Below are 21,613 nucleotides of genomic sequence, written 5' to 3'. Positions count from 1 at the left end.
TTAAATATAAAATTCTAAAAAAACCAAAGAACGATGGCCGTATTTATCTTGAAAGTGGAGTGGCTGTTTTTCGTATAATTGAAGCCTTAATCAGAATGTGCAAGTGGAAATAATTACATACTATTTGTGAGGTCAGCCTATGGATTTACCATTATTTAATGCCAAGCCCACGAGAAAAAAAAAAAAAGAGTAGAAAATAAATAGAGTAAAGTAGAGGGATGAAAACGAAAATTCTTGCACTCAGCAACTATTGGATTTGAAGCCAATTTGAGAATTAGCAAGATCGTAACTGACACGAGTCCCTTGCTGCTGAACATTCCCCAGAATCCCCGGCGACGACGACGTCGGGGCGAATGCGAAGCAGAAAGTCCCCGTCGAGTCGACAGGAATCATGTAATTCTTCGCCGGAAGTTGCAGCTCCTTCCCGTTCGAGAACTGGAACGACACCGTCGGAACCTCCACGCTCTTCAGCGTGCTCAGATCGTAGCAGGTGTCGAACAGTGCCACGCCCTCGATTAGCTTCAAATTCCCCGTGCCCTTCTTGAACGCGTCGCGCATCGCATTGTACGCCTCCGTTCCCAGCCTCGTGATGGCTGTTCCCGAATCCACGATCATTCCGCCGTCGCCGTTCTCGTCCAGCCGGAAAGTTGACGCCGGAATCGAGAGTAGTTCTCCAGCGACGCTGATTCCTGTTATGTCCAGGTAATAGAATGTGTCGAGCTTCGAGTTACGGATTAGGGAAGCGAAAACGGTTGAAGCCGGCGGGGCGGAGTTGAACTCCAGCGTCGAGGACGAGTCAGAATCGCGATCCACAAGGCAATAAGAAAATGAGGAGGCGTTGATTTGAGACGGAAGGGATAATTTGCCGCCGCCTAATCCGATTAAGCCGGAGGCCGCGATAAACAGTCCTTCGTTGTTGTGTCCACAGCCCATAGCTACGTTGGGAACTGCAGCCGAATCGCTGAAAGTAATAGTCTCCGTCACGAAATCGCCCACGGTGTAAGAACCATCGCCATAGGAGACTTGATAGAGGCAGGTGTCGTTGCGGCACTCCGATAGTTCAAGCGATCTGCACTGCTCAGCCTCGCAAGTGAGGGGATTAAATGAAGAAGACACACCAGGGTTGAAAATCGGATCCGATTGCTGGTAGCAATCTGCGCAGGGCTCGCACTGCACCCAGTTGATATCACTACCTGTGTCGAGCACCATGTAAGCTTGAGTTGGTGGATTACCGATTCCGATTCTGCAAAAGTACTCGCCGCTCCCTAGACCGGTACCTGAAATCACTGGACCTTTGATCTTTTCTTCTTCTTCTTCTTCTTCTTCCAATGGCATCATATTAGTATCTGAACTCGCTAGATCTAACCGACTCTGAATCGCTTTTACTCTCGCCGAATCACGGGCCAGTCTAGTTAACGTTAGGGCTTGGTAGTCCTTCTCCGGAGATCCCTGGACGAACATGCGAGAATGCACCTGGAAACTGAGGGCGGAAACGGGAGAACCGACGGATCTTCGGTGGTGCTCTTGGTGCTTCGAGGGCAACACATTTTTCGAATTCAGTAAGAACAGCTCTTGAGTTTTGGATAGTGCTGCAGAAATGTCAAGAACAGAGGTTTCAGAGTTCAGTGGGAGTGTTCTCGAAAGCCCAGAGGAAACCAAAACGGCAAAAATTGTGCATAGAATATCAAGAAAGAGTGATCCTATCTTCTCCATTGAAGGGTGAATGAAGGAGAAGGTAAAAGTGAACACGCAGCATCTTCTATTTATAGAGACAGCGATGCAGACAATCACGCAGGAGTTGTTTGTTGTGACAGGCAAACAAAATTGAAAGCAGGGGAAGGAAGCTTTGAATGTGCGGAAAAGGTTAGTCCATAGTTTAGTGTTAAATACAAGTTTCAAATATTAGATTTTGGCAATTCCATTCATTTCATCTGCGTGACTTGCGATTACTATCATGTCATGGAAAGCGTTCCATTTGATTTATTAATACTAATTAATCACCAGCACCAAACTGCTACTTCAGGACTTTCAAACATAATAATGATTTTGTGTGGGCTCTGTGGGGCAAATGTGGGTAAAAAACACAAAGGGGCCAAGAACATTATTCTTTGAGTGTCACGTGATGGCTGCCTTTAATCTTTTTCCTTAGCTTATGTGATATTGCATCAATGTTTTGATTGGGGGCAAACTAGGAGTGGAGAATGGTGGGCCGAATGAATTATGTAGGTGACCGAATCATGATTTTCCAAGCTTCAGATCAGCATGTCTTTCTATCTTCTTTTCATTGCTGCCCGTGATTGTTAGTGATAAGTGAAGCACTTGACAGCTAGAGAGTTGAGTTGTTTGCGATTGATTTGGATATAACCAAAAAGGACTAATAATAACATTGTTGCTAGTTAGAGAATTTAGATATGAAACAAAAGAAATGGGATGTTATAGACAGACAGTAGAGAGAAAGTCTTTGAATGCTTCGTGTGCTGTATATGTTGACATACTTCTACATTGTTGAAGATTCAGACATTTCTTCTTTAAGGTTGGTGGGGTTGTTACTCCATGTATAGGACTTTAATGCTTAGGGTAATGAGCCAATATTACTACCAATATATCCTTGATTTTGGATTGCCAGAGTCTCCATAGTAAAGGACATTATTAACTACACCAACATTCCTTCTACTTAAATATGTAGTAATTATTTTTGGGTTTGTTTGTCCATAAACAAACATGTGTAGTAATTAGAAAATACTTTCAATTGAGGCAATGAGACTATGAGAGTATCATTTATGGGTTTGTTTGTCCTTTCATTTTTTTTTTCAGACATGTATATATATTATTTTATTACAAAAAAAATTAAAATATTGTTATTCAGTTTATATATTTTATTTTATCCAAAAAAAAAAAGAAAAATTCTTAATATATATATAATTTTTTCAAACCATTCTTGTTTAAAAAGAAAAAGATATAGGATAGTAAATTTCTCCCTTCATATATCTAAAAATACACATTGTTATTTAGTTTATATATTTCCTATAAAATTTATAATTTTTTCTTGTAAAATATTATTTAAAAATATTATTTAAATACAATAAATTTGTTTAATTGTAATTAAAATTAATTTAAATAAAATATTGATTTGAATTTATAATTAAATAACATGTATTTTCTTAAAAAAAAAAGTTGAACTTTGTATTTTCTAAAATAAAAAAAATACAAAAGTTTCCATCGATAATAAAAGCTAAACTCAAAGAAATAAAGCTACAAATATCTTAATAGGATAAAGTATTAAGGGGGTGAGCATTCGTATTTTTGGTTCGAATTTTATCAAATGTGAATCGATCTAAAAATTCGAAATTTTTGAAAAGACCAATTTGAATAGAACCGAAATCCGAAAATCCGAGCCAAATTGAAAAATCCGAAATTCTAAATATTTTTAATTATTTTTTTTATTTTTAAATTTGTTTTATATTTTATTATTATTTTATAATATTAAATATATAATATATAAAAATTAAATATATTAATATATAATTAATAATTTTGAGTTTTTTTACATTAAAATATAATATTTTTTAATAAAATATTAAATATATATAATAAAAAAATATATTAAAATATTATATTTCGTATTAGTTCGAATTTTAGTATATCAATCCGATTCGATTCTAAAATTCGAAATTTATTAAAAAAGTCAATCTGAATCAATCCGAAAAATCGTAACCAAATTAAGGGTGTGTTTGTTTGGGGGTTTGGATTTTGAGTTGGAATTTGAATAGTAAAAATTTTGAATTTGAATAGTTGTACGATGTGATATAAATAGGTATTATGTGATATTTTGAATATAAAATTGATTTTTAATATAATATAAAAAATAAAAAATTAAGTGTTTGACTTGATATTTTTGAAAAAAAAATAAATTAGATGAATAGTGAAAAAAAAGTTCAATCCGTGAAACAAACACACCCTAATATAATAGCTTCTTTGGTCCCATGTAATATGGCTCTATCACATAAAAGGTCAAATAGGATGGACAAAATATAAAATAGAAAAATATAATATAAAATTATTTGAGACTGATAAAATAGAAAATAAAAAAAAATAATGTAAAATTACGCGGGAAGGAGCGAATAGTATTTTTATTATAAAAAATGCCTTTTTTATTTTAAAAAAAAAAAACCCATCTTTCGCAAAGAGGGCGTTGACCTGAGGGAACCTGGACTCTAGAGCCCACGAAATAAGTCAACTATAGCATAATGGGCATAACGCTTCTGAATATCTACATATCCATACATATAATGCGTGTGTATAGGCCAATTTTACTGGCTTCTAATTCTATCCAAATAAAAATATATAATCAATTATTTTTTAGGAAATAGTCGTCTTCCATACAATATCGTTGATATAATTCTTTGTTACTTCGAGGAGATTACACATGAATATCGTTGCTATTTCACTGTTTCTGTTCTCAATTTGCAGTAGCCCTACAAGATCTTAGAGGAAAAGATAGGCTTTTGATATATGCGAGAGAGTGAGATTTTCTAGGGGTTTCTGGAATTTACGACTCCCTTCCCTCGCCCGCAATCATAGGATTTCTGGTATTCATCCAATCAAGGGAAGAAATCACATTGTTCTTGTGTGTTGCTTGGAATAAGATCTTGGAAGATGATGATATGCTACAGTGGTCTCGCCAAGTTGAAAACAAAGCCAGTACGTGTAACTGTTAATTCTTTTGCACTGTAACATTCCTTATTCTTCTCTACGTGTTTTACATTAACTTTTCCTCCAAAAAACTGATCACTGTTAGAAATTCTGTTATCTTGCGTTGCTGAGTGGAAAAAAGAATGATCTTGCATTGTGTTAGAATTGAAAGCAAATTTCCTGGTTCATGTTCTCAATTACCCATTGCTTTAATCCGATTGATGGAAGCAAAATTCTTGTATGATATTTTTTTCTGTGTCTGTATATGATCAAAATCACTGTTAGGTTGAATTTTGTTTTAGCAAGGAGATTGATTGTATGCTTTTGCATTTGCATTTGCCTTTGCCTTTGCCTTTGGCAGATAGTGTATCAGGATGTGCTCATTGCCAACAATTCTGGAACACTTCAACAACTTAAAGAGCTCAGTTCCAAGCGCAAGGCAATCGAGGATACCATTAATGAGAACAGCCACCTTACAGAGGCCATCGCAAGGGAAGTGCACGGAGGTCTAACATCACATTGTGAACAGGTGAAGAAGGAATTCATCATGTCTTTTGACGATTACTTGTTTAAATTTATTTTGTTTCCTATAACAGCCTGGTGAACATGCTTCCCAATCCATTGAAACTGTTTCAGGACATGCAGAAACTAGAACATTATATGCCTTTATTGGAGAACCTGATTCACTCCGTCAACGCCGAAGGAAACTGTGCTCAAATCACTTCCTGGATTTCAAACCTTAGAATAAGATGGAGCAGCTCTTTTACTACTTCATCAAACATCTTTAATGTAAAGGGTCCAAAATTCTATCAGGTCAATGACCTGTATTTCGAGCTTGGAATGATTCTTTTCCTCTATGGCTCAATACTTCGCGAGAGGGCTCTGGAAGTGTTATCTTCAGGCAAGCATAATCCTTAAACAATATCCTGATTTAACTAGAGCTTAGAGTGTTCAAATACCCATGTTTGTCATTGTAGATCTTGTGCAATCTGCCACAATTTTCAGAAGAGCTGCTGGAGTGTTCAAATATGTGGCTGAGGAAATACTTACTCATATATGTCAATCCGGGGACAGACCACCTGAAGCCATGCCTTGTACATCTGCCATCATGAGTTTTATTTGCTTGGCAGAGGCACAGGTTTGTGCATCTTTCCTGCTGTAGATTTTGAGTTGCTGCTAATACATGTTGATCCATATGAGACTGCTTTGTTCCCAAACATTCAGGCTGCAACTGCAAGAAAGGCTGAAGAAAATAATAGTTCGGGTGGCCTTATAGCGAAATTGCACTACGGCCTTGTAGAATTTTTGGACGAAACAATCAAGATGTTGCAACTCAATGGTAAAGAATGCAAGCCGGCTCGCCTTTTGGTATGTAAGAATTGCCTTAACTCTTGTGGAATGTGTGCTCATGATTGCTGAAAGCTTAAGAACCAATTTTCTGATTGACATAGGATTATGTTTTAAGTTGCAAGACATTACACAAACTGAAGTGTGACAAACACAGAGCGGATGGCCTAAAAAATGAAGGCAGAATTGGTGTTGCAATTGGAGTAGTTCACCGAGCATTAGCAAATGCTAAGAAATACGTACCAAAAGAAGAGTCGTGGCGATCAGTGCACAGACAGGCTGTCGGAGAGTTGAGTGAAGTGTTGAGAAGATATGAGCATGAGAATGAATTTGTATGGCATGAGAAGATCCCATGGAGTGATGAACTTCCTTTGCCTCAATGTGCAAAAATTGTGAGTGTTATCCCTCATCAACCCCAGCAATGGGAAGTAAAACTGTCATTCAAATCTGTACAGTGAGCACCTGCACCTCTTGTTGTGGGGAAGGCAGGGACCTCTTCACTTGGTTCGTTTTTTTTTTTTTTTTTTTTTTTTTTTTTTTTTTTATATTCTTTTTGGAACTTTGATCAATTGGTTGAGGTTGCTTGATTTTAAAAGACAAGGGAGAAGAGAAAGAAGCAAAGAAATCAATATTTGTCATTTATGTGGTAATGTGCGTGGTCTATTCATTTGCCAAACATTCAGATACAAATAGCAACAGCTCAATTAAAAGAACATATTCACTATCCTATCATCTAAAAGATCAGTTCAGACAGAAGATTCAACGTCAAGAACTTGCTTCGGATCAATCAGCCAGTTGGGATCCAATCAGCCAAACTAAACTCTTCTCCTTAATTAACACCATTACCAAATCCCACTATGTACTTTGTTTCCTCGCAGAAGTATCCCTCAGCAATCACCGGTCTATCGAAACAGTACCAAGATCAAAGCTTTATAGCTTGCTTGCACACGTTGAGTAAATCCCTTGTGAACTACAGATGGGGTGGATGTTTAAGATGGTTTTTTTTTGGGTGAGGAAGAAAGCAAACAAATTTGGTTCCATCAATCCATAGTTTGTTCTGGATACCATCTATGGTGGTAGATTAGCGGTTCTTATATCCGCCACATGGCAGCATCTGAATCGTCGGTTGATCTTCTTCTAGAACCGCCGTAAATATCGCCAATTTCTTCTGGAGTTACGTCTACCAAGTCTGCTCAGTCGAGGTGCAACTATGGCCTCTCAATGTAGTTGCAGTTGCAGTTCATTAACCTATTTCACCTGCAAACCTCGTGATGGAAAACCCAGGTCCCTGTTTCCCCTCGCGCATTTCTCGTCTCCTCACGGAGCTCCATTCCTCGTCAATTATAATGCTTTGAATCTCTCGGCTCCAAGGTTATCTCCTTCCCTCAGACATTTTGCAATAATTCGAAATTATATGCATGAAGTGCTATCCATAAAATAGCAATGGGTAATTTAGGTTATCGAAACTGCAATTGCCCCTCTTTCTTTTTTCAATTTCATAACAGTTTAACATTGTTTAAGTGCAAGACGATGGTGGAATCCGTGCTTATTAGGTATTTCACAGATTGAATAAAGGAGTCTTTGCTCTAGTATCAGAAGAAAAAGTGATAGATTCTAGCGATTCAGGGGCTGATGATATCTTCCGACTCACTTATTTAGAGGTAGCACTCTTGTTTCGGTTGAGTGGATTGATGATTTAACGGATTTTTAGTTCAGGAATAAATAAATTTTCTATCTGTGGATTAGGGGAATAGTTGGCTATGGGAAGTCAATGGAGTGAACATACTGGTCGATCCAATCTTGGTTGGAAACCTGGATTTTGGAATTCCTTGGCTTTATGATGCTGCCAAGAAGATTCTCAAGAGTTTCAAGGTACTGATCGTTTGTGTCCTTGTTGCTGTTTGTGATCCTGGGAATTTACATATTACTTGCATCATTTCAGCTTGAAGATCTTCCTGAAATTAACTGTTTACTGATCACACAAAGCCTCGATGATCACTGTCACTTGAAAACATTAAAGCCTCTTTCTGTAAGGTTGCCGAATCTCAGAGTCATCGCAACTCCTAACGCAAAAGCACTTTTGGATCCATTGTTTAACAATGTAAGTAAAGCTTTCATCATTTATTGAAATGCACATATTTTTGCCAAATCAAATGATTTGAAGAGTAGTAATATAGCTAAGCTAAATCTGCTTGGATGAAGTTGCAATTTGATGAAGATGATATAACCTGTGGATTATTTGACAACAGGAAGTAAATTAGACAGCCTATTGGTTCTTTCTGTCTGATTTGTTTTACAATATTTTAGATTACATACTTAAAACCAGGAGAGGCCTCAGAAATCCAGGTTACTGATTGTTCTTCAATTACAATTCGAGCTACTGCAGGCCCCGTTTTAGGTCCTCCTTGGCAGACTCCCGAGAATGGGTAAATTCTTTGACATATTACTCAATCAACATTCTTGATTCCCCTTTTGTGTCACTGCATAATCCTGTTAAATGTCGTCTGCTCCAGTTACCTTGTTACCTCTCCCAAAGGCCAGCTTACACTATACTATGAACCCCACTGTGTCTATAACAAGAGTTCCGTGGAGGAAGAGCGCGCCGATATTGTCATCACTCCTGTCATAAAGCAGCTCCTCCCAAATTTCACCTTAGTATCGGGGCAAGAAGATGCAGTCGAGCTTGCCAAGCTGCTCAAGGCCAAGTATGTCTCATTACTCTATCCGGACAACAATGCCATATATAACTCTTTTCCTTCTGCTTCTTGTCTATACAGATTCGTTGTACCAATGAAAAACGGTGATCTTGATAGCAAAGGGATTCTTGCCAGCATTGTCCGGGCTGAAGGGACCATGGAATCATTCAAGGTATTATTATCCACTTAAGCAAAACTTTGAAGCACCAATTATCGTTACAATCTCGTTCGCTGTGGTGCAGGAAATCTTGTCGAAACAAGTCCCAGACGTGCAAGTTCTTGAGCCTACACCCGGCGTCCCACTGGAAATTCCAACACCTGCAAATAGTTCATGATCCGGTTAGAATATATCTGTATGTAAAATTTGGACATCCTATGAGAGCTAGAACACATAAACAAGTGCTTCAGTTAGGACACTTATATGAGCTCTGTATTTTAGGTATCATCAAGAGACAATTTGGCAGAACCCTACACCAGGAGCCACATTAAGTTTCTACCCATCCTGCTGGCACCAATGTCATCTTTATTCTAAAATGGTATAGGTACAAATATAATCATAGTTGTTATTATTATCATTATTATTATGAAAAGAATCATCTATGAATAGGTTTATGGTTGCATGATGTTAATAGATGTTATTGCACAAATTGCAAATATATATTATAAATTAATCTGGATCATCCATGTTTGAGCGAGCAGGGCAAGAATAAAGTCGTCTTCTAATTTCAATTAGGAATCATTAATTAAACAGTACCCCTTTGACACAGACGAGTTCATATTCTCTATGGTCACAGAAGATAATATAAAAAAAGCAAAAGAACAACCAACTCTTATTTGACTAAAGAAATAGATGCTCGATCACGAACATGAATAAGTCTTTTTATAATTAGCAATTAATTCTCTTTACGTGATTTAGTACAATGACCCATGTGACCCTCCTGCCTGCCCTGATGGCAGACAGTGAATATTTATTACAGCAGCCTTCGGATTCGCAATCTCACTCATGAATAGATTAATTAGATCAATCTGGATGATAAGAATGAATGTGCACTTGGTTTATTCTTAAGAATTAAGAAGGGCCACTAAACCAATAGTCAAAGATTCTATCTAATTACGTGTTGAATGGTGCATATGGACGCAAAGGGTAACAGGATCCATGGTGTATATAATAATCATTCTTTATTTTGCCCACCATCCACAATTTCAAAAGAAAATTAAGGCATATTCACCTAACATCATGGTCTCTACTCTGTTAGGTCAGTGTGAAGCAGCCTGGCCTGTTTTATGTTGTGGGTATTTTTAGGCAAGAATATCTAAAACATAAACGAATCAAGTAAGTGTCAAACTCATTCATTCATTCCTCAAAGCTACAAGATACAAGGCAAAAACCTGTCACAACATAAACAAAGACAACATCAACATATGGTGTAATAGTATCCAAAATCTACTGCTCTGCTCGTGTTTGATATGGATGTGTTTATTATATGTTAATGAAAACTTTTGGCAGTTCCCAGTTAAAGGGTTGGCGTGGAGGAATGCTCGCCGCTGCTGCTGCTGCTGCCTCTATCGCCAGAATTAGTCGACTTGGTTTCTTGTTTCCAAGTAGTCGATGCCTCCGGGACAGATAAAGGAACTGCAGCAATGGGGGCATAAATTGCTTTAGAGGTGGTGGTGGTGGTGGTGGCGGCGGCGGTGGTAGCCATTGCAGTGTAGTCCGGTGGCATCCATATTCCTCCAGCCACAACAACAAATTGAGGTGTCTGTGTGGTGGTGGTGGTGATGTTATTGCTGCTGTGAATGGAAGGGTTCAGTCTTCTTGTATGCAGTCGATATTTCTGTAATCAATAAATTCCTAAAATTAGTAGGGCAATGGATTGTAGAAGTATTTTCATTACAGCTAGGATGGGATTAGGACAATCTTCTGTTACATTTTAAGATTAAATTCCTAGAAACTACACTGTGGTTGGGTCTTAGGATTTGTATGAGAACAGCTTCAACGTAAAGTGCTGGTAGAGTTTTTAAAGCTTAATTCTTCTACTTTACGCTTTGGCCTTATCATCATCAGTTGTTGTGGGGTTTCTATGTCTGTAGCCATCTAGGACCCGCAATCGAATAATACCTAATTTAAAGAATCTTATCCATAAAAAGAAAACCCAAAATCAATATCCAAGAACATTTTCAAGAAGATGAAATAAGATGCCATACCTGCAAATGGCTTTTAACCTCATCGTTGGTGAGTCCATCGACCTTCATTAAATCCCTAATCTGTTTAGGCGTAGCCGCTGGAATCGACATGCCATTATTAAGATAATTATTTTTTCTGTGAATAAATTTAATCTTATTCTACATATACATACAAACATATATACGTGTATGCACATGTGTGTATTTATTATACCTTGTGAGCCACCAAGTTGTTGAAGGGCTTGTAAGAATCTTTTGTGCAGCTCCGGCGACCAACACCGCCGGACTTTTCTCTCAGACGACTGCCCCTCTTTTCCTGATCCCTTCTTCTCAGCGCCGGTCTCCGCCGTGGAGCTGGTGGACGCCGGCGGCACTGACCGGACCTCCGGCTTCTGCGAGTGAGTGTCGCCTCTCTTCTCTTTCTTAAAGGGATGGAATGCACCGTTGTTGCCGTTTATCTTCTTCGCCTCCAAGAATGCAACTTTTTTTGGCGAACCCTAAATCCCCAAAGTTGGAAAGGAAAGAAAAGGAAAGATCAGATCACTTCTTTTTCTCAAATCTACAAAACCCCACATTGGCAATTAATTTAATTACAATTTTAGGGTGTTGGAGGGTACCTGTCGATGGGGTGGATCTGGTTGGCCTTGATTCCAAAGTTGCACAGATCTAAGCCAGTCTGCTTTCTTGCCATTCTGGGTGTCCATATTGATATTTGTATAATTTCTTGGCTTCTTCGAATCATGTTCTTCATCCTCAGAAGCTGAAGCCGAAGCAGAAGCAGAAGCAGAAGCAGCCCTCTTGATAGGGATAAACTCCTCCAGAACAGGCGCATCGCTACACGTCTGCTCCGAATTACACTCAGATTGCCCATGATATAATAAATTGCACTCAGTCGTCGTCCCAGACAGCTGCTGCTTGCATGCCTCAATTGCTGCACAACACCAAAATTAAATTAAAACGACCAAGACAAGAAAAATTAATATATATATATATATATATTGCTGCCTTCCTGCCTGCCTGCCCTTACCTTGCGTGACGAGGTCGAGACAAAAAGGGAGCTCGCGTTGAAAAACTTGAATCTTGCAACGCTCGGCCTCTAGGGCTTGGATATAATCCTCACAGTTCTTCATTTTCTGAATCTGACGATCACTGCTGCTGTTGATCATTGTGAAGAATCCCTAATGCTGTTTTGTGCTTTTCTTTGTCGTCTCCCTGAGCTAACAAAGATCGGAATCTGAGCTTAATCTGGAGATGGGTTGGGGACCAGACGTAAATGGGGGGAGAAAGCTCCAGTTTCGTCGAACGATGGAAAAGATACCCACGAGAAAAAAATGGGAATAAAAGGATCCGAGAAGAATCACCCGATCGAATAATAAAGTTTGGCTGCCAAGAAAATGCATCCAACTCTTAAACACACACACATACATACATATATATATACACACATATACGTATAGCTGAAAATTTACAGCAATGCCCTTCAAGTTCGTCCACGCACCCTCCCCTCGTTTTCAGTCGCAGTCGGGGCGTCGCGCACAGACGAATCTGTTTTTTATTCGCGGAGAGAGAGAGAGAGGGCAGTTTTGAATATTCGCCCGAGGATTCCACCATCTGGGCCTAGCTGGCCTCCCTGCTGTTGCTGTTCCTATTTTCAGATAAGATCGAGGATTTTTCATTACGTCCCCACATTTGAAGATATTTAATTTTCTGTCCACATTCTTTCAATTTCATTCCATTGTGCCCACATGAATTATCTTTCTACTACTTTCCTTTTATCTTTTCTCTCTATTTATTTCTACAGAAAAATATAATTTGGGTTGGTTGGTGGAATGTTCGATTCAAACACGAAAAGATGCAGCCTTTGAGTAAATAAAGGGCTATTTTGAAATTTTGTATTGTTGGCGTGGAACTTACATAAATACGGGAAAGTTGGTAGTAGAAGACGAGAAGAATCACGAGAGGGGACGAGGAAATTTGAAGAGGAATCTTCTACTTAAAGACACGCGCCACGCGCCTCAGCGCCGCGCGTAGGCATGGATATGGTTATTTGCTGTTTTGAAATCTTTAATGTTGGCCCTTCGCCTCTCCAAAGGATCAAGTCATATCTTAAATTTCTTCATCCTGTCGTACCTTGCACGGACCAATTATATCACGCCAACTTGGCATTATAGTGCCCCCATATGTATAGCACTGGGAATATCCTATGGTATTTTTTATTTTTTTGTTACATGCTACTATTATTTTATCATTTGATATTACTAATGAGAAAAAAAAAAAAAAAAAAAAAAGCATATCCTTGGTACATTGAATTTAAAATTCATTTAAATAAAAAATTAATTATATAATATTCTGAGTGAATAAATAATATTGAATATAAAGTTTTTAAAGATAGATAATAATTAAATAATATAAAATTATAAAATTAAATAGACATAATTTTAATTTCCTCAATATATATTTTAAAGTCAAAATATCGGTAAGGGAAAAGTTGCAAAATTTCAAAGTTTTATGGGCTTCAGGTGGCCCGTCGATAAATACATATTCTCCCCTTCCACCTTAAAAAAAAATAAAAATAAAAATAAAAATAAAAAAATAATAAATTATTATTTATTAAAAATGTCCTACTTCAGAGAAAATTGGTGGTGTAATTTATTACGGTATGGGCTGAGTTCAAGTCCTTCATCAAAATGGGCCTTTCAATGAATTATAGTGGCCTTTACTGTATTTGTCTAGTTTCTTTCACCTTCACTAGTGCCTTTAACACACAGTTTTTGAGTTGATAAAAATTTCCAAATGCAACAGAAAATAAAAAGAGAAGAAGAAACATGTACTAATTTAATTGTGAATTAACTAATTAATTTCAACAAAGTTGCTGATATATGTAACAGTAAGTTTAGTGATAAGGTTGGCAAGTTTGAGTGGTTGGCAATGGCAAGACAATACAAGAATGCTCTTTTTGTTGTAAATTTACTTTGTTGCGTCCTTCTTAAGGTGCTTTGTTCATCCACGCTCAATTGTGAAGCTATCAACATAACTAGTCTATTTTAAGGTATCTGACAAAGGCAGAGATTCGAAGATATTCCCCTACTCATATTTAGGATCATATATTAATCAAGAATCTGGGAAGACAAGACAATGGTGGAGATGATGATGAGATATAGAGTGAGAGACAATCAACATATGTAATGGCTCAAGAGAAAAAGGGAAACAAAGGGCAAAAGATTGATGCAGCCTTGCATGCCCAAATCAATCTATGTATATATGTATATATATATGTCTGTATGTATATATGAAGAGATAGAAAGAGAGGAAGGGGACATGCAATATTATAATTGAGGGATGGATGGAAAGAAAGCAAGCAAGCAAGCAGGAAGAAGGATAAAGAGGAGAGAGATAATTATGAGGGTGGAATTGAAAAGGGAGGTAGAAAGGCCTTGACAGGATGGTGACACTGTGCAATATGTAAGCCCATATGGTGTTGGTATATGGGTGGGGGGTGGGGGTGGGGGTGGGGATGCTGTTAAAGAAGGTAAGCACAGTGCGGTCTGAAACATGTTATGTAGCATCTGTTTGTTGTTTGTCTGAAAAGGTAAAAGAGGTAATCAATTCCCTTTGGGTGAAACCCCAAAAACAGAAACTCCCAGTGGTCCATTGTTACCTGCTGACAAAAACTAGGGCTCCTCATCCTCATCCTCCTCCATCACACTGATAGATACATACATACGTACGTACATATCTATATATATTGTAGTAGTAGTAGTAGTAGTAGTAGTTCTTTGTCTAAAGCTAGGCGAAAGGGAATTCCTGAGAAGAATTGAAGAAGATAGGTGGATTAAAGTGGGGTGGGGTGGGGGAGGAGTAGTAGTAGTCTCACTGACTCCTGTCTTTTAGTGTGTGTGAGTCCAAGAAACCTTTTTTGTGAGTGAAAGAAAATCTATGGCGAAATGTGAAGGTAATGAACAGTAGATTTCTGAGACTGTACGTACTGGCTCTGATCTGCAGACTATGTCTGCAGTTTCTGCTTCTTCTATTTAATTATTTATTTATTTATTTTCTTCTCAGTCGGCTGAATTCACTTGACCAGAGCATGGAGGAGATCATAAATCATATATGCACTCCCCTCCCTCTCACTTTCTCTTCCATTTCTTCCATTTATTTGAATCGGAGCTGGAATTCAAGATCTCGCTTTAATCAGATGGTAATTAATTGAACTGCCACTTCTAACATTAATGCATACGACCATGGCTTTCACTATCCTATTTGTCCTCTCCCTCTCCCTCTCTCTCTCCCCCTCTCTCACTCTCCTCCATAAAACGCAGACAGACACACGCTAAGTGCCAAAACAGTCACCACTAATCATCCCCAGTTGGTAAGATACAGAGAATTGACACTGGAACTAATTAATTAGAAAAGATCCCTACCTACCTAGCCAGCTACCTAGCTTCCCTCTTCGTCATCCTCCTCCTCTTCCTCGAGTTCTTCTTCGTCCAATGCAAACGTGCCATGGTGATCACTATAAGAGTACAAATTTTCGTTGTGCGGGGCATGGCCTTGTCCGAATGCCCGAACATGATCCTTGAGCGATCTCTTGTGCTTGAAATCCGACCCGCAGATGCAAAACCACAGCTTCCCGCAATTCTTCTCGTGCGTGCGCCAGTCTCCCCTCACCGCAAATGGCTTCCCGCATTTCCGACACCCGAACGGCTTGTTTCCGTGCTTCCGCCTGTAGTGGGTCTGAAGCGTCCTGAAATCCTTCAATGGCTTCGACCTCGGATGCTCTATGTTGTTCTTACATCCCTCCGCGCAGCAGTAACATGGCAGCCTCAAAATTGACGACGCTGGCTTCGTTCCCTTGAGAGATTCAGGGCCCTTTCTGTATTCCGAACCATGCCCCCACATATGCATCTACACAAGAATCAATAATCAGGATTAACCATGGCCCAACACTAGTTGTAATTTTTATGTTTGGGAATATATAATTCAATATGAAAGTAGAATTTGGATGTGGAAACATATATGAACATATGCACGAGGATCGAATCATCAGATACAAATTCGGAACCCTAATTCAGAACCACGAGTCTACGAACCCTAATTAATATTAATCTCTGGCAACATCTACCTTGAAATAGAGAAGATGGGGTTTTGACGAATAAGAAATTAATGGAGGTGGACAAGAATAACAAAGATGCACCATATCAAGAACCTGCATATTGTTGTATCTATTGAAGGTTTTGCTGCACACAGAACAGGAAAACTGCGTGGGACCAACAAGGATCTGTGCCGGGGTTGGGATCCAATATTGTCCCTGTGCAAGACCCGCCATTTCATTAGGGTTCCCTGAAGCTGCAGCATCCGGTGGGCCAATATGGAGAGCCACTGTCACACCATTGTTCTCCTCTTCCTCCTCACCATTAGGGTTTTCCAAATTCTGGGCGTGCTTGTACGCCGCGAAGCTCCGGTTGTACTTCCGACGCTGGTGCTGACCGGGAGGGCAAAGAGACAGCAAAGTGGAGCAATATTCATCGTCTTCTTCATCAGCTCCGAAATTGCAGAGGCTGTCGCTGGTAGAAACATATGGGTTGTGAGTTTGCATGGTAATGGCGGGGGTGCAGCAGTTTCCAGAGGATTCAAACAAAGAATGTGCATAGAGAGGTTTTGGAGGGCAGCACGGATTGATCATGAATAATTCCAGTGGGATTTTGTTTGAGGATCGGAGGAGTGCACGTGGAGAGTGGGGAGATGTATGAACAGGATATGGATTTTGGCTGTGTGTGGATTTGGAGGAGACAAAGGGACAGATGCTAAGAAGGAGAAGGGTGGGGAAGCCAAGAGAAGGGTAGGGTGCGAATGCAAATGCTATATAATTATGAATGCATAGAACGCTGCACCAAACCTTACATATACTGTGCTTTGCTTTTATAGATCCAAACCTCACTATACACTCTTTACACTATTTCACCAACATTAATCTGGCCATGCCATGAATTAAAAATTTGTTCAATTTTATCTTTCTAGATATATATAATATATATATATATATACTGTGTTAGAGATTAGAGTAAAAAACCTCTCCCTCTCTCAGGCATATAGCATTGGACATATATGGTTTGCATCTCACAAACCACACTGCTCATTTTCCCAAACATGGCCTTTTTGAAGCCATTGTCATTTCAAGTTGTTTTTACTACCTGAACTCTCTCTCTCTCTCTCTCTCTCTCTCTCTCTCTAAAGGGAACACCAGACATATGTATACAATATCTTTATGTATTTGTAAATGTATGCGTGTCATGGAAAATTAGGTGCCCTAATTGAGAAGTGATCTCCTTTTTTCCACTTTTGTCATTAAAGAAGGAAAGATGGGGATTTGTTGGTGGAAAATGTTAGGCTGCATATAGCAATCCACGGAGCCATATCTGCGTCTATCTATCTAACACAGGAATTAAAGTTGCATCCATGTAATGTTTCTTTAATTTGTCTTTTATAAAGATTTGTATTATTCTCACTAGGAACATTATCTATAAATACACAATTATGTATTCCATGCATGTAACAACAATAATGTATGGGCGTATATGTTTTAATTAATAAGATCTAAGAGCATTTTCTGAGGCATTCAAAGTTTAGATCACTCAAAACTATTATTCAAAGCCTGTGATCAAGAATTCCTTACACACATGAACATATATAGATATATATTATATATTAATTGGCATGATTTGACAGTGCATAAGGGAAAATAGCTAGGTCACAAAACCCTAGAAAAACTGTCAATTGTTTATGAAATTAGTGGAAATGTATCAAGCCCCTGTTGTGTAGCTCACAGGTCAATTCTGTTATGGGGAATCAAATCTACACAAATTACAAACACTAAGCTGTAAGAGGGAAAAAGCCTGTAGGATGATTGATGAGGTAATTTCAACATCCACTTTGATAAAGGAGAGGTCACATTCAATTACCATGAAATAGAAATCTTTTCTTGATCTCATTATTTAAGACATGCATCCACATTAAATATATATAATTATATTCTTGTAATGTACACACGGGTTTATATATATATATATATATAACACACATATATTATGTAATCGTTTCTCTAGCCAATAAAAGCAAGACGACTTTAAGTTTAATTAGTTGTCACAAGAGAATTAATAAGTTCTGCTGATCAAGGACCACAAGATCGATGAAGAAAAACAATATCCACTGATTAATAAAGTTTAATGATATTTATGAATTGGGTTTTGTTCATTACAAATCCCACATCCCAATAAAATACAATCGAACACATGCACGCCACCTGGATATAAAATTCAAACCTGAAAGATGTGAATAAACACATCAGCAGTGAAGCAATAATTAATGACTAATTATGAAATACAAGAAATGGAGAGAAGAGGACAAGTAGAGCAGTGTGTGTCAATATATATGTGTACATATATATATATACACACACATATTAAGTTGAATGCAGAAAATAGGTGAAGACCTACATAAAACGCAGGGACCTAACTGGAAGTTGCTCTCTACAAAACCCCCAATTCTTGTCAGTAGTCTGCATCTTCTTTAATAATAAAAACTGGAGACAACATCTGTGATTTCTCTGAGTATATCTGAGCAATGCCAAATATTTATCAGTTCCACAAATTTCTTCAATAAAATATGAAACGACTTGAGCTGGAATTTGTCATGAAGTTAAAAAGAAGCAAATATTGGTGGGAATAATTATTGGGCCAGACTCGTGTATCCATTTTGGCCCAATATAGTAGGAAATTCTTCGGCCCCTTTAAATGGCCCAAGGTAATGATAAAAAGTACCACGTTTTTATTATTATTATTATTATGTTCCATTATTTAATAGTGTCAATTGTGATAAGCATACGAGGAAGCCACGTAATGAAATATTGATATTTTTGGAAGGAGAAAGGATTTTCGAGAAACGTGGCAGTACATGATGAATAAGGAACTGATCAACAGTGAATCATTACAGAGTTTGAAAAGACACCAAATTGATTGTTTTTTTTTTTTTTTTTTTTTTCTCAGAAATTTCTCTCCACCAAAAACACCACTACTAGGTCAGCTACCTTGCTACTCTTCCTTTTTGTCTGATTACTGTACATTTCTGGAGTATTTATTTTCATCTGCACTCGTGTCTTTCCATCGCCAGATGAAACGAATCCACACCGTTCATTTACCAGAAACGGTGCAGATCCTCCACCTGGCCCCGGGGTACCTGCCCCTCCCAAATACTAAATCGGCCATAGAAACACCCAACTTCTCTTCCAATTCCCCAATGGAAGACATGTTACTTATACAAACAACTTTAGAAAAACTTGTCATCAAGAACAAAAACATGAAAACAAGAACAAATTACTGCTAAAATCTAAAACCTCCAAACTAAATTAATTAATTAATGTCACAAGGGATCCACAACCCTTTGCTTCTTCCTGCAATCCAACCCCAGAAGCTCTATTTCACGCATCCTCTTACCGCTGCAGCTATCAATGGCGGCGCTATCCCCGCCACTCCCGGGACCTTGGAATATGTTGACTCCAAACAACCTCACAACGGGCTGGACCCGGCCCGAAAAGGCGACGTCACTCCTCCCCTTCCAGTCAATGTAGAGCTGCTTGTCCGGGCCGGTGGATCTCTGAAAACACACAATGTCTCCGGCCCGCAAATTCTTCTCCTTCACAAAACGGCTCCAACCTTTGGTCAGGACATAACTCTGGCTGCTGTTCCAGTACGAATATCGAAACCTCCAAACCTTATTCCCACCATCTTCGAAATTCAACAAAACCCCTTTCAGCGAGTTGCCGCTCTGTAAAGGGAAATGCTTTTCCGCGTACTGTTTGGGGATGACGAGTCTGTTCAGCTTCCCGACGTCGCTGGGCGTCACTGCCTTCTCGAAAAGATGTTCCCGGGCATTCGCCGCCCTATCGCCGCCGGCGTTGCAGAGGCCGCCACCCCTCCCCGTCCTCCTCCCGCCGTGGTTCCTCCGGCCCTGCTCCAGCTCATCATTGTATGTGTGCTTCCTGAGCATGTCCACAATCTCAACCTTGGAATGGGAGTTCAAGAACGCCGCTTCGAATTCGTCCCCCGCCTCCGACAACTGCTTGAAGTTTGTAACGGCGTCGCGGCCGCGGTACCTCTGCGCCGCCGTGTCGTACGCTTTGGCGGCTTCTTCTTCTTCGTTGAAAGTTCCCAGCCAAACCCTCTGGTGCTTCTCGTAGATCTGCGCCCCCCATCGCCCATTCGGCTGAGGCACCACGCCCTTGAATCTCGACGACGGCAGCTTCCTCGATTCCGCTTCTAGCGAGTCTGTGATCACGCTCGTCCCGCTTCCGGCGCGGCACAGCCGATTCTCCTGCTGCTTAATCGCCGCCGCCGCCGTGGGCGATAAGGACTCGCTAGTTGTGCTTTCTTCTGCGCTGCTTCCATCCATTTTTATTTATTATATATATATTTATGTAGTCTGCGATTAATTGGAAAGCTCCAAAGATGGGAAGTCAAGCTTGCTGAAATTAAGATGTATAAACTTCAAAACTAGGAAATGAGCTGTTTGTACCCAAGGCAAAGGGGGTGGGTATATATATAACTATATATAGATGTAGATATAGATAGATACAGATAATAGTAGTAATAATAATAATAATAATGTAATAATGCTAGAAAACAACTGGAGAGATTTCCAATATGATTAACTGTGAGATAATAGAATAGGGTTTCCTACTCCATTTCTTTCCCAAAAAACAAGAAAAGGAACGAAAGTGTGTGGGTCAACTGGAGAGGGATTGTAAGGAGCGGGGAAGATTCACGAGTGGGGAATCAGTGTGTATTCATATGCATGTATGGTGTGTGCTCTGTGTGTGTGTCTGTGAAATATATATATAATGAATACGAAGAGGTAGCAGCAACAGCAAGTTGATGGGATTCACATGACAGTGGTGGTCCTTGTTTCGGTAAGTTCATCCCCCCACAGCTTTGCTGCTACTGCTGACTATGTTTGCATATGATTTTCATTCTTGCACGGTCCTGGGACTTCCACTCCGGGTACACCCACACCCATCTGCGGGTGGTATTGGTGTTCCGCTCCCTGGACCTTCTGGGATACCTAAAGTCGGTAATGAAGCATCAGCATCATCAGATAAGATGGATGGGCATTGTGTTGCATCGTGGGATCAAGGATAGAGAGGAAGAGCCAGCCAGCCAATCCAGTGCCACGAATATTCCACGTGGAAAGTCGTACGTGGCGTGATTTTATTGGTTCGCTCCGTACTACTGCTGCTACTACTAGTGGCCTGGTTTTATTTAGTCTATCTGAGGAACATTTTTGTCACATTTTCCACCCAACATTGACAATTTCCATTTTTTTTTTTTTTTTTTACGACTTAACTCATAGTTGCTATTCGATAGTGCGCACTAGATAAATTTTTGATCGAACCTAATACCCTGCAAGCCAAGTTCGACGGAAAAGTCACACTAGGCGAACCATGTGTGGCAGGTGACCTGAGACGTTGGAGGTTTGAACCTATGACCGTTCAACCCCTACACCACCAGGCCATTCCTTACGGGACACAATTTCCATTCCCTTTCTCTACGTGTTGTGTGGTCCATTTAATCCACACCTAAATAATACTTACATACTTATATAAATTCCCATATTACACGATAAACACTTCAAATGATAATCCT

At 39.2% G+C, this 21,613-nt stretch overlaps 6 protein-coding genes across 9 annotated transcripts; 2 read left to right on the top strand and 4 right to left on the bottom strand.

Moving 5' to 3' along the window:
* Window positions 1-42: 42 nt before the first annotated feature.
* LOC127245330 (protein ASPARTIC PROTEASE IN GUARD CELL 1-like) lies at window positions 43-1,849 on the bottom strand. Its single transcript, XM_051266160.1, has one exon. It carries the CDS (start codon window positions 1,711-1,713, stop codon window positions 241-243), a length of 1,473 nt encoding a protein of 490 aa, XP_051122117.1. The 5' UTR covers window positions 1,714-1,849; the 3' UTR covers window positions 43-240.
* On the top strand, window positions 1,770-6,628 carry LOC127245331 (uncharacterized). Of its 3 annotated transcripts, none has more exons than XM_051266161.1 (7): window positions 1,770-1,863; window positions 4,471-4,701; window positions 5,054-5,221; window positions 5,329-5,593; window positions 5,670-5,830; window positions 5,917-6,060; window positions 6,144-6,627. In XM_051266161.1, the coding sequence occupies exons 2-7, from the start codon at window positions 4,657-4,659 to the stop codon at window positions 6,495-6,497; spliced, it is 1,137 nt and encodes a 378-aa protein (XP_051122118.1). In that variant the 5' UTR covers window positions 1,770-1,863; window positions 4,471-4,656; the 3' UTR covers window positions 6,498-6,627. The 3 variants fall into 3 exon arrangements, with proteins under 3 accessions (XP_051122118.1, XP_051122120.1, XP_051122119.1); XM_051266163.1 differs by having other exon boundaries at window positions 1,797-1,863; window positions 4,582-4,701; window positions 6,144-6,628; XM_051266162.1 differs by lacking the exons at window positions 1,770-1,863; window positions 4,471-4,701 and having other exon boundaries at window positions 5,155-5,221; window positions 5,289-5,593; window positions 6,144-6,628.
* A 107-nt stretch (window positions 6,629-6,735) lies between these two features.
* On the top strand, window positions 6,736-9,235 carry LOC127245334 (uncharacterized). 2 transcript variants are annotated; one of them, XM_051266166.1, is made up of 9 exons: window positions 6,736-7,410; window positions 7,604-7,700; window positions 7,786-7,911; window positions 7,982-8,140; window positions 8,347-8,465; window positions 8,553-8,744; window positions 8,817-8,907; window positions 8,978-9,088; window positions 9,175-9,235. In XM_051266166.1, exons 1-8 carry the CDS (start codon window positions 7,250-7,252, stop codon window positions 9,068-9,070), a joined length of 1,038 nt encoding a protein of 345 aa, XP_051122123.1. In that variant the 5' UTR covers window positions 6,736-7,249; the 3' UTR covers window positions 9,071-9,088; window positions 9,175-9,235. The 2 variants fall into 2 exon arrangements, with proteins under 2 accessions (XP_051122123.1, XP_051122122.1); XM_051266165.1 differs by having other exon boundaries at window positions 6,737-7,410; window positions 8,978-9,074.
* An 834-nt stretch (window positions 9,236-10,069) lies between these two features.
* On the bottom strand, window positions 10,070-12,407 carry LOC127245333 (transcription factor HHO3-like). Its single transcript, XM_051266164.1, has 5 exons — window positions 11,947-12,407; window positions 11,537-11,850; window positions 11,134-11,416; window positions 10,941-11,017; window positions 10,070-10,570 (listed from the first exon to the last, which is right to left on the bottom strand). Exons 1-5 carry the CDS (start codon window positions 12,083-12,085, stop codon window positions 10,250-10,252), a joined length of 1,134 nt encoding a protein of 377 aa, XP_051122121.1. The 5' UTR covers window positions 12,086-12,407; the 3' UTR covers window positions 10,070-10,249.
* Window positions 12,408-15,016: 2,609 nt separating this feature from the next.
* LOC127245576 (zinc finger protein WIP6) lies at window positions 15,017-16,822 on the bottom strand. Its single transcript, XM_051266555.1, has 2 exons — window positions 16,126-16,822; window positions 15,017-15,824 (listed from the first exon to the last, which is right to left on the bottom strand). The coding sequence occupies exons 1-2, from the start codon at window positions 16,600-16,602 to the stop codon at window positions 15,357-15,359; spliced, it is 945 nt and encodes a 314-aa protein (XP_051122512.1). The 5' UTR covers window positions 16,603-16,822; the 3' UTR covers window positions 15,017-15,356.
* Window positions 16,823-18,931: 2,109 nt separating this feature from the next.
* On the bottom strand, window positions 18,932-20,777 carry LOC127245438 (AP2/ERF and B3 domain-containing transcription factor RAV1-like). Its single transcript, XM_051266318.1, has one exon. It carries the CDS (start codon window positions 20,361-20,363, stop codon window positions 19,335-19,337), a length of 1,029 nt encoding a protein of 342 aa, XP_051122275.1. The 5' UTR covers window positions 20,364-20,777; the 3' UTR covers window positions 18,932-19,334.
* Window positions 20,778-21,613: the final 836 nt, after the last annotated feature.

Source organism: Andrographis paniculata, unplaced genomic scaffold (assembly GCF_009805555.1).
Source record: "Andrographis paniculata isolate CXL003 unplaced genomic scaffold, ASM980555v1 Contig22END, whole genome shotgun sequence".
NCBI lineage: Eukaryota > Viridiplantae > Streptophyta > Magnoliopsida > Lamiales > Acanthaceae > Andrographis > Andrographis paniculata.
The sequence above is the reverse complement of the archived record's forward strand: the minus strand, read 5'-3'. Positions and strand labels throughout refer to the sequence as shown.

What these genes read in the sequence shown, in the direction of transcription:
- LOC127245330 (XM_051266160.1), bottom strand. Translation starts at nt 1,713, where the DNA reads ATGGAGAAGATAGGATCACTCTTTCTTGATATTCTATGCACAATTTTT.
- LOC127245331 (XM_051266163.1), top strand. Translation starts at nt 4,657, where the DNA reads ATGATGATATGCTACAGTGGTCTCGCCAAGTTGAAAACAAAGCCA. An exon ending in CCAAGTTGAAAACAAAGCCA is followed by an intron (nt 4,702 to 5,053) that starts GTACGTGTAACT and finishes TGCCTTTGGCAG; the next exon opens with ATAGTGTATCAGGATGTGCT. An exon ending in TAACATCACATTGTGAACAG is followed by an intron (nt 5,222 to 5,328) that starts GTGAAGAAGGAA and finishes AAACTGTTTCAG; the next exon opens with GACATGCAGAAACTAGAACA.
- LOC127245334 (XM_051266166.1), top strand. Translation starts at nt 7,250, where the DNA reads ATGGCCTCTCAATGTAGTTGCAGTTGCAGTTCATTAACCTATTTCACC. An exon ending in TTGAATCTCTCGGCTCCAAG is followed by an intron (nt 7,411 to 7,603) that starts GTTATCTCCTTC and finishes GGTATTTCACAG; the next exon opens with ATTGAATAAAGGAGTCTTTG. An exon ending in TGGATCCATTGTTTAACAAT is followed by an intron (nt 8,141 to 8,346) that starts GTAAGTAAAGCT and finishes ACAATATTTTAG; the next exon opens with ATTACATACTTAAAACCAGG.
- LOC127245333 (XM_051266164.1), bottom strand. Translation starts at nt 12,085, where the DNA reads ATGATCAACAGCAGCAGTGATCGTCAGATTCAGAAAATGAAGAACTGT. An exon ending in ACAACTTGGTGGCTCACAAG is followed by an intron (nt 11,018 to 11,133) that starts GTATAATAAATA and finishes TGTCGATTCCAG; the next exon opens with CGGCTACGCCTAAACAGATT. An exon ending in AGGTTAAAAGCCATTTGCAG is followed by an intron (nt 10,571 to 10,940) that starts GTATGGCATCTT and finishes TATTGATTACAG; the next exon opens with AAATATCGACTGCATACAAG.
- LOC127245576 (XM_051266555.1), bottom strand. Translation starts at nt 16,602, where the DNA reads ATGATCAATCCGTGCTGCCCTCCAAAACCTCTCTATGCACATTCTTTG. An exon ending in ATAGATACAACAATATGCAG is followed by an intron (nt 15,825 to 16,125) that starts GTTCTTGATATG and finishes ATTCTTGTGTAG; the next exon opens with ATGCATATGTGGGGGCATGG.
- LOC127245438 (XM_051266318.1), bottom strand. Translation starts at nt 20,363, where the DNA reads ATGGATGGAAGCAGCGCAGAAGAAAGCACAACTAGCGAGTCCTTATCG.